At 52.3% G+C, this 23,936-nt stretch overlaps 1 protein-coding gene across 1 annotated transcript; it reads left to right on the forward strand.

The window, feature by feature from the left end:
- The first annotated feature begins 1,177 nt into the window (after positions 1 to 1,177).
- LOC100907392 (peptidylglycine alpha-amidating monooxygenase) lies at positions 1,178 to 22,197 on the forward strand. Its single transcript, XM_003746989.2, has 7 exons — positions 1,178 to 1,431; positions 2,789 to 2,986; positions 10,865 to 11,011; positions 17,231 to 17,441; positions 18,585 to 18,770; positions 20,162 to 20,304; positions 20,877 to 22,197. The coding sequence occupies exons 1-7, from the start codon at positions 1,303 to 1,305 to the stop codon at positions 20,982 to 20,984; spliced, it is 1,122 nt and encodes a 373-aa protein (XP_003747037.1). The 5' UTR covers positions 1,178 to 1,302; the 3' UTR covers positions 20,985 to 22,197.
- Positions 22,198 to 23,936: the final 1,739 nt, after the last annotated feature.

Here is a 23,936-nt window from a genome sequence, read left to right on the forward strand (position 1 = left end):
AAGCCAAGCGGAATATTCGTTCTGGCACACTAATAGCTATCGGGAGTCGGGTGTGATGGAAGGCGGAATTCGTCTCGATCCGTACTCATTCTCGCGTGACTTCATACAAATGGGCGTACCTGAGGACGATATCGATATGCACATGGTCCAACCCGAGGAGCTCTTTACTGATCGGATGATTCGTATAGGTCAGATATACATGCATAATATACACCCTATAAACATAGCTTGAAAGTTTCCAGCGGCCGGCCGAGCTTCGTGCACTTGACCGCTGAGAAATGGTGTGATGTCCCGCGTTGAAAAAAGCGTGTTTCGCGAACTGACTCCATTTAGCATCTAAGCTCGAGGATCGATTGGATTCACGGCGAGGCTGATTCCAGGAGACCGCAGTGAGGTACGCTCCTTTTCTATTTTACCGCGCCCCTTTCATACTGCAAAACTCCGTCATCGATGGACGCTCTCCGGACAGTGATGCTCTTCGGATGACGACTTGAATAAAATATGCCGCCTATGTTCCAGGTCATTCATTTCGGAGGAGCTCCGAGCCCCCTCAGGCGTCGGAATGGGATCGGGAAACATGTGGGTAGGCGGTTGGAATTTATGTCGAAGCTTTCATCGTTTAGTATCACACAGTCTCAGCAACGGATATCGTCTCTCGAGATGAACAAGAGATGACGCGCTCATCATGGCAAATTTCTCTCGTTGAAGACATTCTCGAGATTCCGGAATGCAAAGTCGAACAATGTCGTATGAGCTCCTCGCGCCTCTCTCCATCTTTTCTTGAGACCCCTGGGAATGCGCTCGCACCCCGATCGAGATCACTGTTCGAGACGCTGAGGGGTGCGGGGAGCTTCGACCCGCGTCGGCTTAGCGGGGGCAATCAGCCTCACAACACGGGTCGGAACCCGATTCCGTCTGCTGCGGCCGGCGACTACGGGGGCGGCTCCGAGCTCGAGAGAGAGAATTTCTTCTCGCCGAAGCACTGGAATCGTTCCGGTGCACTCATGGGACTGATGTGCACCAGGAGAAGACTGTGCAAAACGCGAGTGATTGTTTCGAAAGCGCCCGCCGCAAACAAAACTTGTAGAAAATCCAGTGCGTGCGCAGAAATGGGTGAGGGTGGCGGAGCCCTTTGCTCCGTTCCGATGACGTCAAGCAACCGCTCCAACAGATGGCAGGAAAGAGAAGTGTTTGACAGTCTCTTGCGCTGACTGCCCTTTGCTGTTACCTCGCCGCTGCTGCCGCCGGATAGACATAGAATAGTCTAGCTGATCAGCAGCAACAGTGCACCTCAGTGAAGCCATGTGCGGCATTCCGCAGTGGAGCCTTTGTTGGGCGATTTTGGCAATTGGTGTATCGTCTGGCCACTACTACTACGACGAGGACCTCGCTCTACCCCGGAGTCTCAACCTGCGCTCCATCGTACGCAATGTAAGTGCTACCGTATGCCGTCTCGGAAAACAGGTGTCTCACTCAATTTGCCCGTCCCGGATAGTAGAGCTCGCTCGACTTCGTCATCTGATGGCTGGCGAGTGATTGCCATCCGGATCTGGGCCGTGTCAGTCATATGGAACGGTGACTCCTTCCCGAATCGGACGGTTTCTCGGGTAACGCTAGGTTTCCCGCCGTGTTTCGATGCGCGGACCTGACTGATTGTCGAGAACAGTAGGCCTGAGGCCACTATTCTGGGATGAGTTCGAAACCCGATCGCCCCGGTTCTGAAAAAGCGAAATTCTGCGTCCCATCTGTCTCCATGTTTGGGACCGGGGGCTACGGGGTTACCGAAACGCTATGTCTGCTCGCGGTGCCATGCAAGCCTCAGATAGCTGGAGCACGGCTCCTCCGAGTTCCGGGAATCGAGGGTTCTCCGGATGTGCGAATGAGCGGTGTGAAACAGATATATTCGGACGGGGAACCTCCTGATATGGCGCCTCATAGGAATGGAAAATACCGGAGAGCAATCGGCTCATTTCCGTGGAAGGGGAGAGTGCGCGAGAATAGAGTCTCGATCGCAAGTTGAGGAACCTTCGTGACAGTAATCTGAGCAATGACGCCGAGGACTCGAATGTCTTATGATATTTCCTCGATTTGTCGGAGATCGTCGTCCATTAAGCTCGTCCGGAATCCTAGAGTTTCTCAACTGACGTCATAACGCTGAGCTACAAGATATTCCCGGGGTGAGCGATCCTTCCCGCGGTTACCCCGTCACAAACTCCAGCTGACGTGGATAATAATCAGCGAGACTCGTAATCGAAAGATTCATCAAGCTTGGCAGATCACCTCGCTCTACTCTAAAAATCTTCATCAGTAGATCTGGGCATTCCTAAATAGATCGGATCTATGAAGCAGGGGTTCGCCGGATTCGGCTCCGGAAAATCTTGACAATCATCAAAGAGAAGCTTCTTGTGGGTATGACAAGATTCTAAAAGGGAGGATCGCTCGAATATATCGGGTGTTAGCAATGAGGTTATATTCCGGTAGCGGATGCGACACAATTCGATCAGTCAGACGTCACGGCTCCCGTGAAGCGTAGGTTTTCGGATCGCATGTTCTGATAGATTCCGAAGCTCCTAACAAAGGATCGATGGATCTGCAATCAGGATAAGGAGAAAGTCAGCCTGACTGGGATCAGCAATTGACAACGAGAGATAGAGTGAACAGGTCGCGGATGAGGGAGATAGCACCCTCGTCGGACTGCTCCTTCCTTCGACGGAAGCGACCGTCGTGCGTGCGCGAACCGGCGCCCTCCGTAACCTCGATTCTCGATTTCAATTGTCCCCTCCTACAGGTTCTCGAGGAGCAACCAAACTTCATCCGGGAGGATCCATCATGGCCGAACAAGGAGATCCTCCGCTCAGAGCTCATGGGCGAAGCGTGCGGGATCCACACCGATTCGAGCGGGAAAGTTTTCGTGTTCCACCGTGGCTCCAACATATGGGACGAGCGAAGTTTCGATTTCAAGAACATATTCCAGAATCAGACTCAGGTAAGCTCCTCCAGGAGGTCTCTCTGCTCATCGCCTTCTGTTGCCCGAGGATTGTGAACTCCTGAAGCTGGGTGCGCTCCCAGGAGCGTGACACAGGAGAAGGCACGATGCCGAGACATGACGGAATGATCTCAGCATCACTGCTGTTGTGTTCCCGAAATTGAGTTCAAAAGGAGTTTCTAAAGCAGCGGACTGCCGTTGCATTGAGGGAGCAAGCCTGGGAAAAGTTAGTCTCGAAGAAGTTCAACTGACTGAGAGAACTCTGTCTGAGGACAGCGAGCTCGACAACAGTGAACAACAAAGGGCTCCTTTAGAACGATGACAGGGCGGACGATGAATAACAGCAGAAAAGGATGGACAAGAATGCAGGCTGGGGAGACGAACATCCACTCATATAATAGTTCTATTGTGCTTTTTATATCCGAGAAACGAACGCAATCAGCCATTCCTCGCACTAACATACGTAAGTCGTTCGTTTTCTCGGCACGACGCACTTGTTGTGAATTGAGAATACTTTGTCGTGATATTTCATTGCATGACATACAACCTTCCCGCTTCGGAACGAGAGCTGCGCCCAGTTACTGCGCAATTTCGTCGTCCCGGGTAGGCGGGAAGAATTATCTTCGTCCAGCCCTGATTTTTCAATGAGTCCAACATTCTCAGAGATCTCCGAGCAGAGTGATCTGGGAATCGTCGAGCCGATCTGGTCCTCGTCGAGAGCAGGGTCGTTTTTCACGACGAAGCCGTGGGCTCGCCGACTTGGAGTACCCGCCTCTGGCAGGCGAGGCTCGCCGGCATTAGAACGGAACAGCTATGTGTTCGTTGACTTTATAAAGATTGACGATAAGCACATGAATAGATCAAGTCCCCCTAATACATATTATTCAGCGTCGGGGTTCGAGGCAACCCGATCCGACGGCTTAGGTGGGCGTGAAGAGAGATTGAGCGTAGGAAAGAGTCCCTGAGCGTCTGGCTCCCGAGTTGCTCTTCAAGTTGAGTTTTGCTTCCGATGTTGACTTGAATCTCAGAGGCTTACGCTCTCAATCGATTCGACCACAATATGTAAGAGCTATGTCGCTCGCTGCGCGCGACACGGCTCCAAGTGCGCAGGACTTTCTGTTCAGGGAGATTTTCAAATCGAACGGGTCTTTCCATGAGTTTCCGGGGCTCCAACCGGGGTCGGAGCGGCTCCCCGAGCTCGATGACGTTTTTCGGGTCTCCTCTTGACCTTGTGGGGATATCGTCGTCGTTTCAAAATTTGTCGAATGATCTCACGAGTCATGGAGAATGTCGAGAGCTTGAGGCAACATCCCAGGGAGAATTGCTCTATTGAGAGCTCCATAGGCTTCCCATAGGACCGCGAGCTCAATTTCGGCATGGGATAGGCTGCGTTTCGTGTACCGACCCATCCGCGTCCGATGCGTACAATAGATGAGAGGATAATCCGGCATCGCCCCAGGACGCTCAAGCACAGTGACCGTCCCTCATTATGCGTGTTGCTATTGGTACAGAGGGTACCTTGAACGCTGCGGACGTAGACGCTGTAGGCTCCAGTTTTTTCGACCACACCATAGAACTCTGGAAGCGGCAGGCCAGGACTTGATAGCTGGTCGCTTCATTACAAAAAGTTCCGCGGATAAAAAAAGACCAGAGACAGCCCCTGGCGATGCTGGGGGGAAACCAAAGCAAACATTATTATTTTTTTAGCTTCATTCAAACACGTACCCTGAGACTTAAAGCTCGCCGGGTAGAGTCAGGAATCCGATGAAGGTGGACAGAAACTTCGGGACACTACCGAATCAGCTCCGTAGGAGGAACATTTTTTCCGCCCTAATTCACTCAGGCTGCATGAGAAACCCAGATCGCTGTTGATTCTGTGGACTCGGCGTATTGATTGTGTTCCTCGAGCTGGTCCGCACCACCGTTAGTGACGCGCGACCGAAGCTCCTGCAGGGCAGAAGCTTTCATGAAAAGAATCTTCCCACAGAGTAAACCGCAGTGGGGCTGAAGCTGCGCATGAATAGGGCCGGCGAGGAAGTTTCCCGTCGGCCCTGCAGTGAGGAATAGGCAGGCAGACGCACGGCGTGTTTACCTCCCTTGCACTCAACCACCGAGGTCAACTCGCTGAGTGACGTTCCCCCATATCTCCGTCGGACCCACGACATCTTGTCGGGGGTTATCGCGATGGCCCTTCTTTCTCTGAATTCGCGATTCGACGAGGAGCGTAGGCCGCAGCGAAAGCGTTTTGAGGATACCAAGTTCCGTGAGGTTCTTTGTTTTACGATGCGATCGCATTCAGCGGCTGAGACAAGCAAATCGTTCTCTATCAGCAAGAGAAATAAGAGTCTGGAGGATTCCACTAAGGAATATAAGGCCGAGCTCTTTAAAGGAGCTTAACGAGCACTCGACTCAGACTCGAGCCCCTACTTGTTTGCCGGTGCGATTACAAGGGAGCTCCCGCAGCCAGCTTCCTTTAGAAAATGGCTGTTTAATCTCCAGCAACAGAAGCGGAGGAGTTTTAGGCCGTGAGGGACTTTTGGAAGCGGGTCTTTGAAGGGTCCTGTCGCGAGAGATATGTATGCTACAAAGTTTGCGAAAGTGCATCGGACCAGAGAGATTGGTTCCACCGCTCTCTGGTGTGGGGACGCGCAGGCCTGGATATAATTGCTCAGCGATGAACGCTATAAAAATACTGGACCGGAAATTCATCTGGACTGCGGCATGACCTCGGCCCGGACGTCGAACCGACCGATATCCGGGGACCTGCCGCGGCGTTATTTCCCGTTTCCAGCTCCGAGATTCTGGGAAGTCACCAAAGCACGCGGAAGTGCTGTCGTTTTTTCCGCAAAGCCAGAAGGAGCGGAAAAACCACCCACTCCACGGTTGATACATCTCGTGTCTCATACATGTGAGGCATACAACATTTATGAGAGCGGCCACGGCGGGGAATAACTTGTTCGAGTCAACAATTCCTGCTTGCAGAGCTTTCGTAGGACGTAAAGTCTGCTGACTGGAACGAAAGCTTGTTGTGCTCGTGCGGGGCGGCCCGTTGGGACGTGGATTGCTATCTCTTCTGACTGCATAAGTGACCGGTCGGACGTGTGTTTTCAAGGGAAATACGCTTTGTCCTCGATTGCTAAAGAGGAAAAACACGCGGATTGTCGAGGCTGAATGCATTGATTCGCTTAAGTCTCTCTCTCGGCGGAATCGGGGAAGGTCCCGTCGGAGGGATCGCGCGTATCTGTTCGACAAATCTCATCGCCATTTCGCTGAAGCAACGTGGCTGCTTGCCAATTCACGACATGCTTTCCAAAAGAGTCTCGTTGCGCTAGTTTCGAACCGGAGTCTCGGACCCTCTCTCTAGTCGCAGCACCGCAAAACGAAGCCCACTCAAAGACCTGGTCCCTCCCGGGATTTTCAAGCAAGACAAGTTCGACGAATTGAGGAAAACGCTCGAGATGGAAATTCCATCGAACGCCTCGCACGGAGATTCGTCGACTCGTCCATCGGAACTCGAACTCGACTTGATTTCGTCATTGTGATAAAAGAGACACGGTCCATAATTGCTTAGAATGAAACCTCGTTCACGGTGGTCTCGACGAGAGAGGACTCTGCGCATGAGCAAGTACCAGGAGACATTCTCATTTTTTCCTGCGGGATTCCGTCCTCACCCTGGAAGAAATCTTTTGCGACGCCCTCCTTGAGAGCATCCTCCCTGAGCGATTCGTCGAATCCAGCTTCGTCGACCACCTCCCGACCCTCGTCAATTACCGACCGCTTCCGAACACCTTCGACTTTCCAACAATTATCGCTATCCACCGCGGGGCGGGGAAGAGATTCGAGAACGAGTCTGGGTTTGACTTCCTTCACCTAATATCCGTTGAGAGAATCGCTACCGACAGTCGAGGTGGAGGTCTTACCCCCCGCAAGAGCTCACCACACCACTCAGCGAATCTCAATTGTTCCCTATCCGCTTATCACCGAGGTTTCGGACGCAGATCGGGATGGGCTTCAGGAGTCCTCCCTTTCCCGAACATCGCCGAGCCAGGTTGGGCATCGATATGAGCCCAGAGATGTTCCGCGGTTGGAAACAGAAAAGAGATGAAAGAGCCTGTTCCGTAGTTCAAACAATACAATACACCTGTGAAATTGCAGTCGGAATTGAAAGGAGAGTTCCGTATCATCCTCCCTTCTCCCGCGGTTCCGAAACATCCGCGAGATCCTTGCATCATTATCGTATAGACGAAGTTTGAGGATATCGCGTGGTTGTGTCGAAAGACCCCGCAATGAGCTTTCGGGGCGGGGAAACCAGAGCTGCTCGTGCAGGTCGGCGTTCGACCGCCAGGGCTTGCGCCTGTGTGCTCGGGACCGTTCTTCCGCTGTGCTGTCGCTGCCCTTGTTTAGGCTCCCAGTCGTAGAATGTCTCGTCCCGAGCTCTGGGAAGAATGAATCATTTTTCGAGACCGTTGGATCTGTTCGGAGGACAGTAATACGACGGCTGCTTTCGAAGGCTCAGCTCGATTAGCCATAACTCCGGAGCATCGCGATCACAATTAGTGGTATTCGGATAGTCTTCGAATCGTCCTTGATCCCGGAGACGCGGCTCCCTTCGTCTGAAAGGAACACCGCTCACAGAGAAGGCAGCACTGAACGCCAGGGCTCTAGCTCCGTAAGGAACCCGAGAGTAACAAGAAGAGTGGGTTTGGAACTGCTGTTCGAAATGTAACGAGATGAAAACTACGGGCGGAACGAGCTGTCAGATTCGCTGTTTCAGAGAACGCTGACGTGCTCTCCCACCCTCGTCAAGTCACCGTACGCCGAGGCGAAGCGCTTGTTCTACCATAGCTCACGTTTTTGTTGCCCCGAAAGCACTGCCCTAATCTGGAGGGTGGTCGTTTCCCCTTTAGAAAGGGAACGCGATATGTTGTCATGTCGTTAATCCATTCCAGAATTCCTCGACGATGTCGCGAAATCCCTGTTTCCTCGTACAGGACCCTGAGAAGAATAGCGATCTGTTGCGATAAAATGAATCCAGGCCGAGCCGTTCCGGCTCTAGAGTCGTATTTTCTCGGCGAATGTCAACATTCACCGAGTGAAACGCTCCAGAGTCATATCGTACACTGCGTCGGCAAACATAAGATTCGAGCGCTCAATGGAAGCGAGGTTCCGGTTTATTTTATGGGCTGATATTGGAACGACGGACGCTGAAGTAGAGGGTCAGCTCTGCGACGAAATTTCATGGACGCTCTCTCCATCGGCCAAGCCTCTCGGCCGAGGGCGGTGGCTTGGTCAAGCTTTTCGGATATTGTGCCGCTCGCGCGTTCGTCGCTCCCCTTGAGATTCCGACCCGTGGGATATCGCCAGTGGAATGTGTGACACGTTTTCCCCTCGAGGGTCATGAGATATTCTTGCTTAAACGCATCCGGCGAAGAGGCTCCCGCCACTCACGGATTCTGACCCAGGAGAAAGCAGTCTAGCCGGGTGTTGACGAGCAGAATCCTCAGGTTCCGCTTCGAGAACCTCGGAACACAATCGTAGTCCCGTTGGCGTCGGGGCGACAACTACAGGAAGGAACAAAAGTTGGGACCCACATATGGTTGTTGCTGCCGTCGACGACGCGACAACTGGCCTGTTCGCATTTCCCATGAGAGGGCACGCTTGGCTGTTTGGCAATGGCTGCCGCGGGCGCCGTACCCGACGGATAGCGGACCGTCAGATGTCCTCAGCCTCGAGACTCGTGCGAAACTGTAAACTGTACACGCCACAAAACCGAAGTCGGATGCCGCTGGCGGTCGGCGTACCAGAGTCGTCAATAACATCGCAGTGTGTGAGGAGATCCTTGCACTCCAAAACATGATAGTGATAATGAACCCCCACGTAAGCATGACCATTGACCATCGAGAAAATTCCTCAGAAACACAGCGATTACACACGGCAAGCTTCGAGATGCATATGTTCCGGGATCGGATGATTCAGGAATGATTCCATATTCCTCCTGGATTATATTTCCTCCTCCATCAGAGAGGAATTCCTCCACATACTTCACCCCTGGAGAATTTGAGTTCCGCGGGAGAAAGGAGTCGCTGAAGGCGATCGATTCGCGCTGAGAGAATTTGCTTCATTTGTTCTCGCGAATCCGAGTCGAGTCTGTCGACGCAGGTATTTCTATTCTGAGGAATCGACTACTGTGCTCGATAGCGGCGCATTGCTTCGGAAATCGAGAAGATGTGCTGAGGGACGAAAACAACTGAATCGAATGTTCCATGCCGTAACTTCGGAGTGTTTCTCCCCAGCGACCTTTACAACGTGTTTTCACGACCTACCTCTGAACGCGAATACCGGAGCTCTCCGTAGGCGGGCCTCGGCCTGGCTAGTCTCGCGAAGTCCAACTTCCTCCGGAATTTTACGATCGAGCTTCCCGTTTTTGTCCAACGACCGCTTCGGAAGCTATCTTCTATTGGGACTCCTATAGCTCACTGTATGTCTGATCAGGACGGGAAACGACGACAACAGAAGTGCATCTGCTTGAAAGATCGCTTCAAACTCGAGCCAGGGCCGTCCAAATGAAGGCACTATCAAACGATTGGGGAAGGGATGAGCTCACTTAATCTCGGCCCACTTGTGTTGGCGACAGCGAGGCTTCTACTCTAGCTTTCAGTAAGGTCCCGGCTCTCTTTCCTCATCAGAACCTCTTCGATCCCTTCCTTTGAAGTTCCTCGACTTTCGGCTGTTTTCTAGCCGAGGAATAGTAGCGCCGAGTTTCCCCTCTTCAGCGTCTCTTATTCTTCCCTCCTTGAGCATCTGCGGCTGTGAGCCTTTCCCGGATCGCTGTGATCCAAATGAACTCGGAGGGAAATGCGAGTGAAGATGCCACTCGCGGCGGAGTATCATCAGCGACTGCTTCGGCGAGCATATGAGAGAATTCTCATGAAAAAGCCAAACGACTTCACTCAGGGCTCTAGTGGCAGAGCAAGGAATTTCCTGATCGGAAAAATCAGAGGTTCGAGTCTTACAACGGATGAGGGGTCGACCACTAACTCAAGCCGGGAATGCGATTAGGTTGCTTCGGAACGAAAAACTACATAATCTGGCGTCATTACGCTGCCGAGGTCTCTCCGAGAACGTTGCTGAGAGCGTCTATATAAGTGTCTAGTTTAAACGTCGATGTTTCTAGCCGCGGTACGCTGGAAATAACGTGACGATTCGCTGATGATGTCATCCGTTAGCGTGTGCGCTTAGCCACAATGCGGTGGAAAAACGGAGGATTTAGCATAAAAATGCGTCGTGAGAGAAAATTGGCGTTTTTTGTCGATATAATTGCCTGGCGATGTTGCCGTTACCCGAGCACGCTTCAATCTCTCTATTCCCCTCTTCCTACCGATCAAAATTACTAGTCCCCGTCATGTCGGTGATTCTCGAAACTTTTTTCTACAGGAGCCGAGCGAGAGCCGCCGTCTGGCTCCTTTGCAAATTTCCTGTCAAAACGGAAATGACAAGCGGGAAGGCGGCACAAGACACTCCATCCGCTGCGGCACAGAGAAAAAATTCCCTGAAAACCCCCGATCCAAATGTTGTCGAATTCCGCTCTATGGGCTGTCAGGACCCTCATTCATCATAAATTGAAGAAAAGACAAATTGGATTCTATCTTATGCTATTGGGAGAGGGTCCGAACTTGTACCGCGCAGAATTTCCTCTTCCAAAAGGAATATTTCCTGGGTTCGTCGTCAGCTATAGTGGAAAAAAGCCTTCCCCGACAAGGACGCAGCAACCCCCGAGGAGGCTTCAGTGATCTTCTCGGAGGGATTTCTCCTCGTCTGGACGAATCGCGATCCATAAGTGAGCCGGTCCCACGTTAAAAAACGTCACTTCTTCCTCAGATCGTAGAGGAACCGGCGATTCTCGTTTTGGATCCTCGGAACGGCTCCCTGATCGAGGCATTCGCCAGAAGACGGTTCGTGCTTCCCCACGGAATGTACATCGATTTCGAGGACAACATATGGGTGACCGATGTTGCCCTTCATCAGGTGAGTTTCATTGAGATCTTCCTCGCAACCCTTTCTCTTCTTCATCGTACCTTGGTCAGGATCTGGGGATCGAAAATTGTATCCATCCGACCTCCTGTCCCGCCTCTGCGCTCCCCCAATCGATCTCCTTTTCGGGAGACTGCGACGAGAAACAGATATCCGGTCATGATGATTTCGGGCAACGCAACAGTGAAGCCAAACATCGCCGAGAGACCCCGGGTGAGAAGGGCCGTGCCGTAGGAGAGACGGTCCACGCATCCACGGATTTTACAACAACGGATCGCCATTCATATCGGACCCCAATGAAATTCAATCCCCGCGCAGATCCAGGCAGATACACAGTCTGTCAGCCAAGCTCCCGCGATCGCTAGCGGAGGAATTCCCCTCGCCTCCTACGAGCAGCCCGGAGGCAATCACATTTTGAATAGAACTACCGCCTGTCCGCTTATCCTCTGCCGACCGGATGTAGAGCACAGCCAACAGAGTCTGGTGTCTGGAATGTGTATTGGAATTCAATGCATCCCGCGCCGCATACGTCCAGCTCAAACTTCGTGCATGTATCCGATCGATTTTTTGTAGCTTCCGTGATGCGAGGAAGAATGCGGGATCGCGTCATGTTCCTAATTTCTCCCTGCTCTGTGGCGGAAAGCGCCTTGCATTCAATTTCAACAAGGCCGTGACCATGATCATGAGTTATGAGCTTCCCGCGAGGGACTACGCGACACGGTCACTCTCATTTGTTTTTCCTCGCCCGGTGGAACTCTAGAAGCTCGAGCTCGATTTCTCCCGGTTTATACGTGACTCTGAATGCCAATGCGCGGCGCGAGAATTTGCCCGCTTACAAAATATGCCTCACAGAGCATGGGGGCTCATATCCGGGAAACCCGGAACGAAACGAAGCCATCAGCGATAATAATCTACTGAGTCATATATGAGGGTTCCGAGAGGCCGCGCGGAGGACAACAAGCAGTGCCGTGAATCACTTGCGCTGGTTCCAAATGGGGCATTTCAACGAAATCAGACTAATTCCCGAGTCCGATTTCGGTGTAGTGGTAAGAGGGCGCCTCCTGATTGCCCCCGCCCATCTGCGTCGCGTCGTTGGCGCGCAGCTGTATGCAGTTCGGGGACACCGAGGGAAAGGCTACGAATAGACCAGACCAACGAGCGAGCACCGCTACCAGGGATGACAGATGTGGGCGGCGGCCCGCCTGGTCGTCGTGCACTCTCTTCACAATGCAATTCTTGTTTGCTGGTGGGCTCCGACGCGAAGATGGATACCTCGCATCGATACCGATATGCATGTAGTGGCGGCAACGCATCGGAGACAGTCACGGGGGCGAAGCTGAAGGAACACGGCGAGCGGTACAAGAAACGATTCCGAGGCGGTCACTCCGATTGTACGCACGTCGACCGCGAAAAACGTCTCGAAAAGCGCGCGCGACTCCGGGGCTGACCCCTCCGTCTGGCTTCCCTGCTTCTCCTGCTCGCCGATGTCATCTAAGTGGATCCGAAAAGTATTTGCATACAAAAAGCTTATCGGGACGGAAGGAAACGGCTTCCGCTGTTCCCCCGGGGAGCGATGCTGTCCGGAATATTGCGCGTCTTTCGGTGGCGATTCCCGGACCTCATCCGGTCGATGAGAAAAGACCTCGCGGATGTTCCGGCACAAATTCGGTAGGAAAGCCCTGATAGAGGAATTCCGGTTCCAATCGGAGACCGGGCCTGACACCGTCAGAAGAGCGAGTCGGAGGAATCCATCCCCTCGACGAGCTCGAGAGCGAGGCGCGAGGCGCGAGGCGCGAGGCGCGAGGCGATAGCGATAGCACGGCTCCGCATCATGCGGATTCGCTCGAAGGACTTCGGAGTAGCACGGAGATGCAACCTGGATGCCCTTCCGTGTGAACAGAGCCGCCCATTCAGCTTTGGCAAACGATGTCGGATGCGAACCAGTAAACATCTCACTATGGACTGAGCTTGCGATTTGCTATCACAGGGTGGCATATGAAGACGCGTCCGATCCTTTCCCCAGGCAATTCGAAAGGCCCTTCGCAATGCGACCAGGGACGGGTCCGAATCCTACCCGGACAGCGAAGATGGGGAAAGGTCCGCGGTCTCCACGTCGACTTCACCTCGGGAGGCTTGGACGATGATTGGGAGACCTTCATCGTTGTGAAGGAGTTCCAGCCACGGTCGCAGAGGCGAATGAGATTGCTCATTCGCTGAGCGATTGATGGATCTTCCCATCTATCGGGGAAAACGATGACAGTGAATGTATGACGAAGGTATCCGACGTCGATGAAGGCTAATCGAGTTCCTATTGAGCCGTGGGAGAGACGAAAGGAATGAATGGTGGGAAGAGCAAGAACAACACAAACACTGAGTGAGCTTTAGCCTCTCGTGGGCTCGCTCCTTCTGCCCGTCCGAACCCACATCTCCATGCCTCCCTTCGTGCTATCTTCGGTCAGTGGCTTCAGGACTGGCGGGAGAAGAGCTTCCGATATTCGATAACCGAACGACGTTCCACCTTGGAGCTAATCTACTAAGTGGAAACTTGTTCGGAGAGAACGATCATCCCCTTCGAGTCCTGCCGCGAGTTTTCGTTTTCCGCTTGCCTGGCTTGATGGGGCGGTCAGAACCACCGTCCGAAGGAACACATGAGGCGGGACAAAGGAGAATCTGGAGCAACGAAAAAAGTTGCCGCATGGACCAGGCCGGGGACGAAGGAGCAAGTGTCAACGACCATTCAGTAGCCATGGCAGCAACGGACTTTAATTTGAACCGAAGTTGACTGCTGAGAAATAAATTTCCATCAACTCGGAAAATGGGGGAGCGAACATCGAAGAAAGGCTCAGACAGATAGAAAAAATACCAAGCCGGCTTGTCAAGCTTTGTAGACGAAACGCAATGAAGGAGAGTGGACCAGACAAGCAGCCAGCCGACGAGCCGCCTTGTATCCAGCGGGCAAGCCAAGGACGGAGCAAGGTAGGGAGGGGGGGCAGCGAGCAAAAAGCTTCAGGAGCAAGGCTGTAAAAGAGTGGGAAGGAGTTTTCACTTGGCCACTCCCGGCCCCACTCAGCCACTCTTCATTCGGTTCTTCTACTTTGGAGAAGGACCCGCCCGCTCACCCAAGAAATCCCAAAGTAACTCGACTCAATTCGATTCGACGCCACTAATGGGAAACTGTTTGCCAAAAGGAGAAGCGGGGAGGGAGGGAATTCGAGGTAGAGATGAGAATGAGGGGGGAAGGACACATCCTGGCCGTAAGGAGCTCGAAGAGTGAACGAACACGAAACTCACTCGAGAGAGGGAGAAAACGGACTCTGGGATTAGGATTGAGCTGCTGAAAGAAAGCCAGGAGTAAGCGAGAAGCGTAGAAGACGAGACTTGGAAAATAGGCGGAGAAGCTTAGGAGACGGATGAGCCGCGACTCGACGCTCAGGTGCCGAAGGAAAAGGTGCATCGGAGCGATGAAGCTGGGAGGGGCACCAGTGGGGTGTTTCGGTAAGCGACTGAGCTCTCCCGCGAGGCTGCCGAAGTAGAAAACAAGATTGGGAGCTCCGGCTGGGAGCAGCTAAGGAATCTAAAACCGAAGGGGGAAGAAAATGGACCCCTCGTTTCGGATCGCCATATACGGGAATTCACTCGATGACGATGCGGACAGTGAGCAGGAGCGGGATCGGTACCATGAGAAGGCGTCGGGGCTCTCGCGGCAGCCTCTCCGGTATTTGCCTGCGAGCATAAAATGTCAGACACTTTCGTTGAATACATCCCGAGCTGAGCGCTTAGTCCTCTCTCGAATGATACCGAGAGAGGAGATCGTTGTTTGGCCCTAACCCTGACGGAGGATCGGAGACCTTCCTTAGTGAGCAACAAACTCTCTTCTCTGGGAAATCGGATCTATCCAATCAAAGGCCCTAGGAGCTTATCAGGTCCAACGTATTTCGATTCCGCCTTTTCGGAGTCGTCGCTGCTGTCCCGCAGAAGAGGCAGCAGCAGCTCCGCTCGAAGACGCCTGAAACAGATGGGACGGCCATAAGGTCCGAGTTTTTGCTCTCGATTCTTAGCCTCAACCTTCTCCCTGACAATCCCTTTCACCCCGTTCCTCTCCGTCACCCGCTCCGATTCAGATCGATGTCTTTTCTCTTTCTCATGTCTTCCACAGTCCGAGGGAAAAAATTATCTGCTCGCAAACGCTTCAGAACATTAATCCTGAGAAGAGCGTCCGTGAACATCGAATATCCCTTCTGACTTCGGAGTTTATTGCACACCCATGAAAACCCAGACTCCTTTCCGCTGCTGCTGCTGCCTCTGCTCCGGCGTACGAACCGACAAAGTTATTGCTGCCGGTGCTGTTCGTGCAGGTGCCATTCGATATGAGTTAGCGAGGCACTTCATTTCACATCGAGCCGAGTAATCTACAGTCATACTCCTTCTGCTGCGACTGTGTCTGCTGCCGTTTCCATTGAGGGCCAGCTATCCGTTTTGTTCGTAATAAGGATTCATGGATTCATAAATAATTATTGTACGTCGGGCGAACGTGATCCGGAAGCCTCTGCGAACGTACGTCTCTAGCCTCGGACCTCGCCGATAAGGACGGCGATGTCGGTCGACTCATGTTATCACTGGGAGCGGGAGAGCGAGGTCCCATCTTTTTTTTGCGGCAGGGAGCAATGATGTCCCTGGGTCCTACGCCACACTGAGTCGACGGCACTAAAGGTTGTGGTAGTAGTCAGTGCTTATTATGCTGCGGGTGTCGCACTTGCGCGCAGAGAGCTTGTTGTGCTTCTCGGTCGCTGCCCACCTTTTGTTAGCTCGTTCGCTCACCGAGAGGACAAGGCATTGCCAAAACCAATACACATTGACCAATTCCGCGACGTCGGGGTGTATCGAGAGCTGGGAAAAAGCTTCGACGATACCCACCTGACAATCGGAGGGGCAAGGATTCAGGCGCTGGCACTTCCCTGGCGCCGACTCGGCGGAAAATTGCTCTCCCGGACCTGCCTCTAGCCTCTTGCTCCGGGATATCGCCTGTCTACCGGTTTTTACTTCCGCGATTCCTCATCCTCAGTGACGGCAGGATTAGCTCCCCACGGTCCCGATAGGCTCACTTAGTTGTAGGGGGGTATAAGTAAGGCTCCGTATTTTTCTCCTGAGCCTAGGCAGCGCTTTCAACACGGTGATGTCAAGACGGCTCCGATTGGCGTTCCGAAGACTGTGTATAACGGATATATTGATATTTTATTCATCCGCACTCTCGCAGTCTCGCCGCCATCCGCCGGTCGCGAGTGGAGCTACGACTACATTGAAAACTATTCTTCCTCCAATGCCGATGGAGTCCTTCAGTCAGACCGCGTACGAGCGCGTTCGCAAGGGATCTACACGTTGGGCGGCGATTCCGTATGGGAATGTGAGAATGGGAACTCCCGCGTGAAATAATCTTATCCGTCTCCTCCCATGATTTAAGGACCGCACCAGGCTGAATGCAGACCTCTGATTGTGAGTCGGTCCCCCCTGGCCATCCGTCAAACGTACCGACAGTAATTATTGTCTCACAGACCGCGCAGGAGTTCGGGGGAAGTTTCCGAGATCCGCGTACCGCAGACTCGACCGGACCGGCGAGAGCTGGGAGTCGTACGAAAGCGAGGAAAGACACCTTCGGAGATGGATCATGGACTTACATCTTGCGAACGGATATAGAGCCGTCAGGGTCCCGGCTAAGTCACAGGAGCCATGACGCCGCACGTCTGAGTTCGACGTCGAATTCGATATGCTCAGAACCGACGCAGGGCATCGAGTTCTCTTTTCGGGAAAAGTATGGAGGCTAGCCTGGGTATTTCGGAGGAGTATCAAAGAGAATATTTCGTGTCGTTGGAACTTGGTTCCTTCGAATTCTCCGGCTTCGACTCCAGTCGCTCAGAAATTCGATGAAAAATCCTTTGGTCGGATGCAAAGCGACCGCCTTGGCCAGGCATTCGATCGGAGCTCACACCGAACGGATCGGGAAACGTGGAAATGTCCAAAAGCTGAACCCCTCCTAGTGGAACACCGCAAAACTTCTACGCCAACTCCGAATTTCCCTCGCTTCTCTGTCCTCGTTCTTTTCCTCGTGCAGGGAGCAACGCGATCCCCATCCTCTTCTGCTCGAATATTGTGACTCTGTCCCCCGCAGAGGATTTGCTGGCGGATCCTGACATGTGTGCATCTTCTTCATCCTTGCAGGTTTTCAAATTCAATAAGGGATACAAGGATCATGCATCGCTCGTTCTGGGTGACCGTTTCGTCCCTGGCTCAGATGAAACGCATTTTTGCAAGCCCACCGATGTCGCCGTGACAACGAAAGGAATCGTCTTCGTGAGCGACGGCTATTGTAACCAGCGTGTGGTTGCCTTCCATAAGAACGGAACTTTCCTCAAGGCGTTCGGTCAAGAAGGTAAGCATTCGATAAGCTCTCTCATACCGTGTTGAATTCTTTCACAATGTTACCCAGGTCGATCAGTAGCGAAAACACTCCGTGTGAGTGATTCCCTCTTGGAGAATCGAGCTCGTCTCCGTGCGAGAAACGAAATGCATATAGCCAACGACTACCGGAGGTGCGGCTCAGGAGTTTTAATTGGAACAGCTGAATATTGTGTTCCTCGTTATTGGTCTGTCCATAGAGGGGACCCGCATCCAACCACCGGCACGTGGGGCTACGACAGGGGCTATGATGGGCGAAGATAGCGCGCCGGGAAGGCTAACACGAGAGCGAGTCTCGAGCTGATGATGCTGCAGCCGAGCTGCATTTTGCAGTCGACTAATTCCTCGTGTCGTAAGGCTGTGTTCTCTCTGGCTGGCAAATGACCACTGTTGTCAATTCCCACACCAGCCTCGGCCACACAATGCAATGCGCTTGCGTTGCGCACAAACTTCGAGTAGGTAATCGTTTGAGGATACCACAATGATCGACGAGTTCTTGAAGTTTCCCAAGAATATCCTTGGTCGTTTGACTCATCGTCAGTTTGATTGCACCTCGGAAAATCATCTTCCTTCCATTCGACGGAGATAGCACCCATTCCCCCTCTCGGAACCTCTGCGTACTACATGTTCCTCTGGGCTGATTCGTTGATCAACGAAGCTCGAAAGACGGCCGAGCAGCTGTCTAGTGTCGCGAAAACCGTGAAGCGAAGGAGCCGCGTGGATTTACCATCATCATTGTAGTCTTGTTCATTATCGGTGTCGTATGGAGTCGTCTCCTTATTTGAATTTCAGAACAGCTGATTCCGTGCCACTGACTTATAGGCGTAATACATTCCGATCTGAGTGAGTGTATTCCAGACCTCGTAGCGATAGCATGGTTCTTCTCGGAGGGCCTGTCCTTCGGTCGTTCGTCGAACTCGTCTTGTTGCCGGGGGCTCGCGAGTGGGCGTCTGTGTATGACCGCGTGCGTGAGCGTATATACATATGTGTCTCACAACTGTGATAGCGATGACGGCGGGGAAGGTCGGCGATTTCCGTCGGAGCCAGACCGGAAGGAAATGCAGTAGATTCGTAAACAGAACGAGTATTGAGCTGACTCTTAATATTCATGTTTCAGAGAACATGCTGGTCGTCCACTCTCTGACCCTCCTGGAAGCAAACGATACCCTCTGCGCAGCTGACCGAGAAGGAGGTCGAGTGATTTGTTTCGACGCCGGTATCGAAAATCCGGCCAACATGGGACGTGTTCGAGGCAGATTCAGCCTCGACGAGGGTGAGAAGCCCTATGCCATCGCAGCAAAGGGTGAGCATTTTATGCGTACATATATGGACCTTTCCCGGTGGAAAAAAAAACACCGACAACCATGGAGATTTCCCGCTGGAGATCGTTGTTCAGCTGGGCAACGACCCTGGCTTTGTCTGACGGGCATTAAAGCGATGTCGCACAGCGGGAACCATGAGATGATAGATAGTCGTACGGATAGATGGACGATGGACGGAGAAAGGCATCACAGACAATGATATCAGGACACCGTGACATAGCGGCGTCGCGGCGGTGTTCTCTACGTTCACAAACAAGTAGCCTCCAACAGACCTGACAGTCTCTACATATACAGCCTCCACTGGGCTGCCAGCCACATTGTTACCTGGTGTCTTCCCGGATATCGTACTAATTGAAGCTTGCATTGGAGTTAGTCCGCGTCTGCTGCTGGTCGCATGCGTCCTCGCTGTGCATTCCCTCCCCACTTGCCAGCTTCACCCAAACGTTCCCACCCCCTTGGGGCCCTGTCGATGTCGTTGACTCCCTTCCGCTCTCCACAAAAGACTGCTTGGTCTTTTGTCTGACTGAGTGAATCTGAGCCCGACTCTGACCGTGCCTGCTTGCCCTCCCGCCCGCGTGCTTGCTGGCCGGGGTGTCAGTCACTCGTCGCCCTCGGGTCTTACCGAACCGCTAGATTGAATTCTCGTTCCTTCGTCGGCCTGTTCGCGACTGCGGGTCCTTGCTCAAGGAAACACTGGAGGGGAGAAAACCAAAATCTCATATTCCTCCCATAAACCGTCGTGCTGATAACGTCGCCGATTAATCACTCCGGCCATCGTGGTCGCCACGGCGACCGACACTTGGTCTATATCTTCCTACAAGGTCTGCGCCGCGTGTTTGCCGTCGCAATTAGCTCGAGTATCAGCCGTGTAGATGTCAGACAATGCCTGTTGAACTATCCTCTGCCGGGGAACGCGGAACCGCCAACGTCGGGAGCGCTTACTTCTGAGATTTATTACGCTGCTCGTTGGAACTGCAGGACTTTCCCGTTGCTGGATTCTTTCGAAAGCAATCCAAAGACTCGCGAAGAAGTCATTGTGCAGGCTGATGGTACTTTCCTTTCCTGGGCCATTAATGTCCAATAAATCTCTTGCTCAGCTCACTTTTTACCCTTGGAAACTTCGCCTCTCTGACTCCCTGTATCACGTTTCTGTTGAGCTCCGTCCCGCTTCTCCACGTTCGGTGCTTCATTCGGTCTCTCGTCGAGGAATGGTCGAACAAAATAATTGAATGAAACAATCGGAAGTTCTCGAACGAGCCCGGGGGGTTGAGGTAGTTAGGGAATAGGTAGATGAGCCCAGGGTCAGGGATGGAGCGGTCGACCCGCTGTTCGGCTCTCACGTCACGCTCTAAATGATTGGATCTCTTCACAGGAGCGGTACTCTTCGGTGTGCGTCTCTACCAACCACCCTTCCAGCTGCCCGACTTGAATTTATACCAGCCACCAACTGGATTCATACGAGAATTAGAAGAGGGACAGGACGCGAAGGTGGTCGCTTTCGAGCCACAGTCGGAGGTGAGAGAACTTTCGGTGTTCGCTGTTTAACATCAATAGGATAACCCCGTCCTGCAGAAAGAAAGACTATTCGAGGATGAAGTTACGTTGCGCTTTGCCCCACCTCCCCGCGTTCACTGAAATGAGAGGGATCGAACGCTGCTGCGTTGGATGGAGTTTGCGGATGGTTCGCCCTACCGCCACCGAAGTGTTCGCTTTCGTTTTTTTCTCCGACCGGGCCGAGGTCACGGAAGGGCAACGAAGATTACTGCTGCCAAACACAAAGCACATTATCGACAGAGCTCTTTGCCCGAGCACAAAATGCACACTTGAATACTTTTGTTACTGCCGCATACCGCTTTTACGCGTAGTTCCCACCTGTTCGACGAAAGTAGAGGGGATGTTACTCGCGTCGATATCGGGATTTCGATTTCTCGACGAAGAGCTATTCATTCAGGAAGCAGCGAGAAGCAGAAAAGCGGTCGTAACCTCGTCGCGATCGCCTCCACTCCGCCATGCATAGGCTGCGCGAGAGACCATTCGGCTTTAGTGATTTTTCGATGCACAACATCACGGAATTTCTTTCCTTGCAGGAGTTTAAAATGCCCCACGACATCGTGATCTCTCCGGACGGCTTCGCGGTCTACGTGGCGGACTGTCATAAAAATAGTCGTAAACGGCTCTACAAATTTCTGATCTAGACTCCCCGAATCTTTTCGCCCGGAAGATCGTAGCCGTCACTCACTCTGTATGCCCCAACCCGAAATTAGTTGTAGGATAGAGTAGGTGGACGAAAACTATATTCTCATCCCAGAGAGCTTGTTTCAACAACTTTTGAGTTTGACTCGCTTTGAGAATGAACTCGTACGACAGCCTTCAGGGCGCGGAACCAAAGCCGTGTGTACCTCGTCTAATGGATACACGCAGATTTATGACTAGAGGATGGCCCGTGTCGAACGAGGGATTCCTTATCAAAGAATCTCAGGATGTCCCTCCGCGCTGAGAGAGAAGGATTTCGAGGGGGACGAGAATGAGGAAAATGAAGATCCAGCGCAGCAGGTACTCAACTGTGATATTCTCCAACGACGACTCTGACGACAGCGAGACAATGACGATTCAGACGTGGGGTGAACAACTCTAACTACGTGATACGCGCCCAGAAGGCTCATTCCATGATGATAATTTGTTAGACCTATGTTCGATACCGATTTCCAATGCGCCATGAGGATGACTAGAGTTCGAATTGCGACCGAAACTTCTGGTTTGACGTGATCATTGTTCCAAGGAATGTTTTCCTTTTGAATCAACAATCTAGTCATCGTGGAATCAGGTTGCGGGACAGCAATCGATCAATGATACGGTTGTCTCACATCGTTTCGCAAGGAGGCTCACTTTGAAGGCTCGAGGACTTTTCTCTCGAGCTACGAAATCGATTAAAGCCCCCATCTAAGGACACACCGCGTTCGTTAGTAGCTGCCCATCGCCTGATCACCGAACGATAACGCCGCCACCGACGCGCGGCAAATCTCGTCACCTCTCCCTGGGCAAGTCGTTCCGCATCATTCGCTGTACCGGTTGGATGGTATAGGTTCCCAGCCCTTTCAAGTCGCTCAGGGTTTCTGCTGGCGATAAGAACGACACGACGATCATGAAACTCATCGAGAGCGTCTTTTCCGGACGCCTTAGACCATAGATCATCTGAGAGAAGTCGTTGATGATCTTAATAGAGAGGATTCTCGTATTATACTGAAGAGAACAACAAACACCTGCCCTGCAGGATCTGAGTTAATCACTGCTGTTGTTCGAAGTTTTGATCTCAGTCTGAAAATTGAAACTATATCATACTACTTAGATAATTCCACGTCGAACCTCTCTGTTGACTCCGAGCTCCGATCCCAAGTCTAAAACGACATGAATTGCTGTTAATAAGATCTGATCTACAGCGGAATAAAATTATTTTTCGTTCTTCCTCAAAAAAGTGGGGAGTCCCTTACCGTGCTTGTTGGTTTCGAGTTCCGACGAAGAATCCTGAGCGAGAATTCAATCCCTCGCGGTGGTTTCCAGCGAGTTCTTGGAAGGCAGTCGGGACTATCGACGCCTCGAGTGAAATCTATTTTTACTTTGCCCGGAGTGATATCCCGGCTTATTGATTCATTCTCTTGTCCTCCACTTCGTTAAGCCGGCTCTTGATTAATCACAATACTTTTTTTGTATTGCTCGTTCACCTTTCGCCGACTCGAGCACCGAAGTCCTCCAGATCGTACATCATCACATCATGTCAGAAGAGCCAGCAGGTTCGCGTTTCTCATATTTTCTTCCGAATACAGTCCTCCGCTCCCCGCAAGGGGAGTAACTTGTCACTCGACGAGTTTGTTTTGCCCCATCCTCATCGTTCCCTATACTCTTTCGTATTATATAAGACTGTTATTTCTTCTCGGGCATTCCACAAACACGAAGACAACGTGATCTCCTTGAGTACCCGCTCAGACTTCGAAGAGGACTCTTCTTCCTCTCTGCCCCCCTCCATACAACCGAAGGCAGGTCGGACGGCCAATTCAGTCGAGCCTCAGGATTGTGAAATAGCGAAGTATAATGTTCTTCTTTCTCATTGGCCGAACATTCCGGATGGTGCAATGCGAAGGGTTTAGAGGTTACGAATGTGCATTCGCCTTTCTCCTGCTGACTTACTTCCCATGCCCTAGAAGGGTCGTTCGTCTCCTCGTCTCAGGCGGATAGACGGAGAAATTGAGGAGTTTATGAATAAGTCGAAACGTGGATCGATGCTCGCATGGGGAAATACCATTATCGATCGAGGGATGCCTGGGTGGGACGTATACAGATTGTTTGTGATGGATTTAGGGTTCAGGGAAGATCAGGATCAAACGAATGCATGTTCTTCCAAAGTGAACGGTTGTCGCCGATCGTCTCCTCGTGCCTCGCGGACGTCCGAAGGCCTGAATTAGGATATGGATATTTGTTCAGGGCAAGGAAGGGGGAGGTATCCACCGCCACATGAATCAGGTCCGAGCATCACTCGGATTCTGCGTCGGAGTAGGAGAAGGGATCACCTCCGCGTATTATAGCTTTGCGCGAGGGACCATCCCGGAAGTCGTATTTACTCAGAATGATACTTCACGCGAGGATGCACGACAGAAACCTCACCCGGGGAGCACGAGGGTTGTCAGAGTCCAACCAGCAACCTTCCGCACGATAAAAAGTCATTCGAAGGCACGGGAACCTTCGGTGAGAGTCTGCATGCGACGTGCCCACGAGTCTAACCACTCGTCCGTCCTCCCTCCTCCCATAGAAGGGGCTGGAGAGTCCGTGCGATATCTAGGAGAGATAGATCTCTGAATGGAAGTTTCATAAGGTCCAGGCGAGATCCATTGGAGAATGGAGGCGTCTCTTCCAGATCCAAGTCCGGAGGTGAGTGTGGTACCTCTGACGGCTTCGCCCCTTCCGAGCCAGCAGGAACGGAGGAGAGAGAAAGCAACCGAGCGACACTTTTCTTTTCTCTTTTGTTGTGAAAAGCCTGCGGCCACAATTCATGTTGTCCTGAATACGGTCCGTCGGTTGCTCTCAGACGACCCTCTGTCGGAACGACCTCGAAATGTCGCCTGCAAACGGAAGCGTAAAAGCCACATGACCGACCG

This window comes from Galendromus occidentalis, unplaced genomic scaffold, assembly GCF_000255335.2.
Source record: "Galendromus occidentalis unplaced genomic scaffold, Mocc_1.1 scf7180000077511, whole genome shotgun sequence".
Taxonomy (NCBI): Eukaryota; Metazoa; Arthropoda; class Arachnida; order Mesostigmata; family Phytoseiidae; genus Galendromus; species Galendromus occidentalis.

Coding starts and splice junctions, on each gene's coding strand:
- LOC100907392 (XM_003746989.2), top strand. CDS start 1,303: ATGTGCGGCATTCCGCAGTGGAGCCTTTGTTGGGCGATTTTGGCAATT. Junction 11,012..17,230: donor CCGATGTTGCCCTTCATCAG/GTGAGTTTCATT, acceptor TCATCCTTGCAG/GTTTTCAAATTCAATAAGGG. Junction 17,442..18,584: donor CAAGGCGTTCGGTCAAGAAG/GTAAGCATTCGA, acceptor TTCATGTTTCAG/AGAACATGCTGGTCGTCCAC.